Source organism: Prunus dulcis, chromosome 4, assembly GCF_902201215.1.
Source record: "Prunus dulcis chromosome 4, ALMONDv2, whole genome shotgun sequence".
Lineage (NCBI taxonomy): Eukaryota > Viridiplantae > Streptophyta > Magnoliopsida > Rosales > Rosaceae > Prunus > Prunus dulcis.
In genome coordinates, this window is record NC_047653.1 from 23,955,341 (window position 1) to 23,958,975 (window position 3,635).

The 3,635-nt window shown below is 38.4% G+C and overlaps 1 protein-coding gene across 1 annotated transcript; it reads left to right on the plus strand.

The window, feature by feature from the left end:
- Positions 1-324: 324 nt before the first annotated feature.
- On the plus strand, positions 325-1,973 carry LOC117625654 (G-type lectin S-receptor-like serine/threonine-protein kinase SD2-5). Its single transcript, XM_034357181.1, has 2 exons — positions 325-708; positions 828-1,973. Exons 1-2 carry the CDS (start codon positions 325-327, stop codon positions 1,863-1,865), a joined length of 1,422 nt encoding a protein of 473 aa, XP_034213072.1. The 3' UTR covers positions 1,866-1,973.
- Positions 1,974-3,635: the final 1,662 nt, after the last annotated feature.

Genomic DNA, 3,635 nt, shown 5'->3' on the forward strand with positions numbered 1-3,635 from the left:
AGAGCAGGTAAATTCAAATTTTTTTACCGTTGGCGCGTGTAAAACGTCACGACGACGTCAGCGCACGGAATTTAAATTTTTTTACCGTTGGCGCGTGTATTACACGCGCCAACGGTAAAAAAATTTGAATTTACCTGCGTTGACGTCGTCGTGACGCCAGCGCTGACGTCACCAGAACTCAGACTCGAGCCCAGTCGATTTTCTGCCATTTGGGCCTGCCCAGGCTTCGTGCCTACTCTTCTCAATTCTTGCCAGAAAAGAAAAGAAAGGAAAAGGGAAATCTCAATGCCTTGCTAAGCGAAATTTGAGACTGCAAATTCACACATGCAGCTCTATTTGTTCATTTCTCTCTCTCTTTTCTTCACTTATGGCCATTCCAAAACAGATATCTCTCTTGGGTACCAGCTCACTGTGGCAGTGCCTATTGAATACAGTTTAGGATTCATTGGGAGAGCTTTTTTGATGGAGACAAATGAAATCACACAAACTTTTAAAACTGCATTAAGTGTTGAAGCTGTGAATGACAAATACTCATGCTCCTTGGAAGTCTGTCTTGGAGATGTCAAGGTTTGGAACTCTGGTCATTACTCAAAGTTTTATACTTCAAATATGTGCGTCCTTCAACTCACCCAAGATGGAGATTTGAGGTTGAAGGGTCCAAAAGACAGAGTTGGATGGAGAACTGGGACTTCTGGACAAGGTGTGAAGGTAAAGCTATAGCCAAAAAGAGAAAAAAAAAAAAAACCAAGAAATTTATGTTATTTTTCCTGTTTATGTGATCAATGTTGAAATATTTTTTTTTTGCTTTTTTGGTCATTTTGATGCAGAGGTTGCAGATATTAAGGACAGGAAATTTAGTTCTGCTAGATGGGTTGGGCAATATCAAGTGGCAGAGTTTTAATTTTCCAACTGATGTAATGCTTTGGGGTCAGAGACTAAGTGTGGCTTCTAGGTTGATTTCATTTCCAACCAACTCCACTTCATACTACTCACTTGAAATTGAACAGAGCAGGATTGCTCTCTACTTGAATTCTGGTAAGTGGAACTATTCCTATTGGGAATTTAAGCCTACCAAGAACAGAAACATCGCTTATGTTCAACTGGGTCGCAAGGGTTTAGAGTTATTCAATGACAAACTAAAGAAAATTGCGCAGATTCATCCATCTGATCATCAAACAGTTCAGTTTGGTCAGCCCCTGAGGTTCTTAGCATTGGGGAACAGAACAGGAAATTTGAAGCTATATTTTTACTCACCCAGCATTGCTAAATTTGATGTTGCTTTTCAAGCACTCAACACCACATGTGATCTTCCATTGGCTTGTAAGCCTTATGGGATTTGCACCTTGTCCAGTGCTTGTTCATGCATTCAAGTTTTGATAGCTGAAAATGAGACCAGTAGAAGTGGTAATTCTGATTGCAGTCAAGGAATTTCAGGTGGGTTTTGTGGCAATGGCAAGACTAAAGCAGAGATGCTTGAATTAAAGGGTGTTGGTAGTGTTTTGAGGGGTGCTCCTAAAATAGTTAATGTGAGCAAAGAAGCATGTGCTAATTTGTGCTTAGAAGACTGTAATTGTACATCTGCATTGTATTCAACTGCAAAAGGAGGCATGGAAGTAGAAGAGTGCTTTCTTTATGGAATGGTAATTGGGGTTAAACAGGTTGAAAGGGGAAGTGGATTGAGCTACATGGTTAAGGTTCGAAAAGGAGCTCATGGGGGCCATGGAAAGTCCAATTTGAAAAGGTGGGTTTTGGTCCTGGTGGGAGTGGTTGATGGGTTGATTATTCATCTGGTTTTTGGAGGCCTTGGCTACTACTTGATAAAGAAGAGAAGAAAACACACATTGCCTAATGGCCATAACAATTGACTCTAGGTCTTCTTGTCAGTCAGATTTCAAGGCCATGATACTATTTTTTTTATTTTTTTTTTATTTTTATCTTTTCCGAATTCAAGTTAGAAAGGAAAGGAAAACACAGATTTGGTTGTTTTTGAAATGTTCATAAGAGAAACAATGTGATTTTGTTCAAACACTAGAATTTGCAATTCAACAGCTAAAACCAATTTTTGTTTTCTGGGTTAGGCAATTTCTCAAGGATTAGACTCAAAGAGTTGCATTATGTAGGAGAAAAGACATTGTCCAAATACAAGTAACATACCAAGATGTACAAGTACTTCATCACATGAAAGAACGCTACATATTTTTTCTTTTTTGTAGATTTATATTGTGGTAAATGATAAATAATTATTCTTTCGCAGTTTACTAAAATGCTTGGGGTGTTCTGGAAGAAGGAAAGTAGATGTCTAGCGAAAAAAAGAGTGGGGGAGTGGGGTGTTCAAATAACATTGGATGGGAAGCGATGTGAATGACAGCCTGATTTTCACAAAAGAGAGTCACATGGTATGTGGATCTTTAAAGTCCAAATCATTGAGAAGTCCTTGGAGCCAAATTAATTCGCAAGATACAGCAGCCATGCCTCTATATTGGTTCAGCATTTGAACGAGCAATAACACTTCGTTTCTTGCTCTTCCATCTTACCAAATTTCCTCCAGTGAAGGTACAATATCCTGTGGTAGATTTCCGGTCAACTTGGCACCGTTAGGTAACGAAGAATCCGTTTGATTGCCTGCAGGTGAGTTGATCGAGGAGAATGTATGAATTGGCTTACTAAGTTTACTACATGATAGATGTCAGGACGAGTGATAGTAAGATAACTAAGCCTCCCAACCAGCCTCAGATAATAACTAGCATCTGCCAACAATTCTCCATCTAGACCAAGTTTGGCCTTGCAGTCAATTGGGGTAATAACTAGTTTGGTTCTAGCATTCTAGTTTCTTGAAGAAAATCTAGCACATACTTGCATTGATTAAGAAATAAAACTTTGCTTGAGGAGGCAATTTCAATACGCCAAAAATATTTGAAGGACCCTAAATCCTTAATAGCAAACTTCTTGTGAAGAAAGGACTTGAGTTTATGAATCTCTCCCCTGTTGTTGCCTGTAACAATGAGATCATCAACATATATAAGTACCACCAATCTTCCAGGAAGCCCAATTTTAACAAACAGAGATGAATATGCATTACTTCTCTTGAAATCTATACTTTCAAGAACTGAACTTAATTTAGCATACCAAGCTCGTGGGCATTACTTTTCTTGAGAATGACTAGGCAACAAGCTCATATCTTTGCTACAGGAGCAAAAGTTTCCTTGTAGTCTGCACTAAACGTTTGAGTAAACCTTTTAGCCACCAACCTTGTCTTGTGTCTTTCAATGGATCCATCGTTGTTAAACTTGGTTTTATAAATACATATGCAACCAACCACTTTCTTCCTTTGGGCAACTTGACAATGGTCAGGTTTGATTTTCATGAAGAGCTTTACGTTCTTCTCTCATTGCATTTTGCCAAATCAATTGGGAATTTTCCTCTTGAAAAGAGCTGGGTTTACAAGAGCTTGAAATTTTGCTTAGAAATTTTGCTTGAAAGTTTGAAACTCTATATGTAAATACCCAACCTCTTCTTCATGATAGAACCTTCGTTTGGGAGAGAATAACCAAAAAAGAAGAAGAAATATGAAGAATGAATTAGAAGCTATCGTATTTACCCATGACGAATATGAAGAATGAAGTTAGAGATTTGGG

Excerpts from the sequence above, each read along its gene's own strand:
- LOC117625654 (XM_034357181.1), top strand. The coding sequence starts at position 325 with ATGCAGCTCTATTTGTTCATTTCTCTCTCTCTTTTCTTCACTTATGGC. Across the intron at positions 709-827 it reads CTTCTGGACAAGGTGTGAAG|AGGTTGCAGATATTAAGGAC; the intron begins GTAAAGCTATAG and ends ATTTTGATGCAG.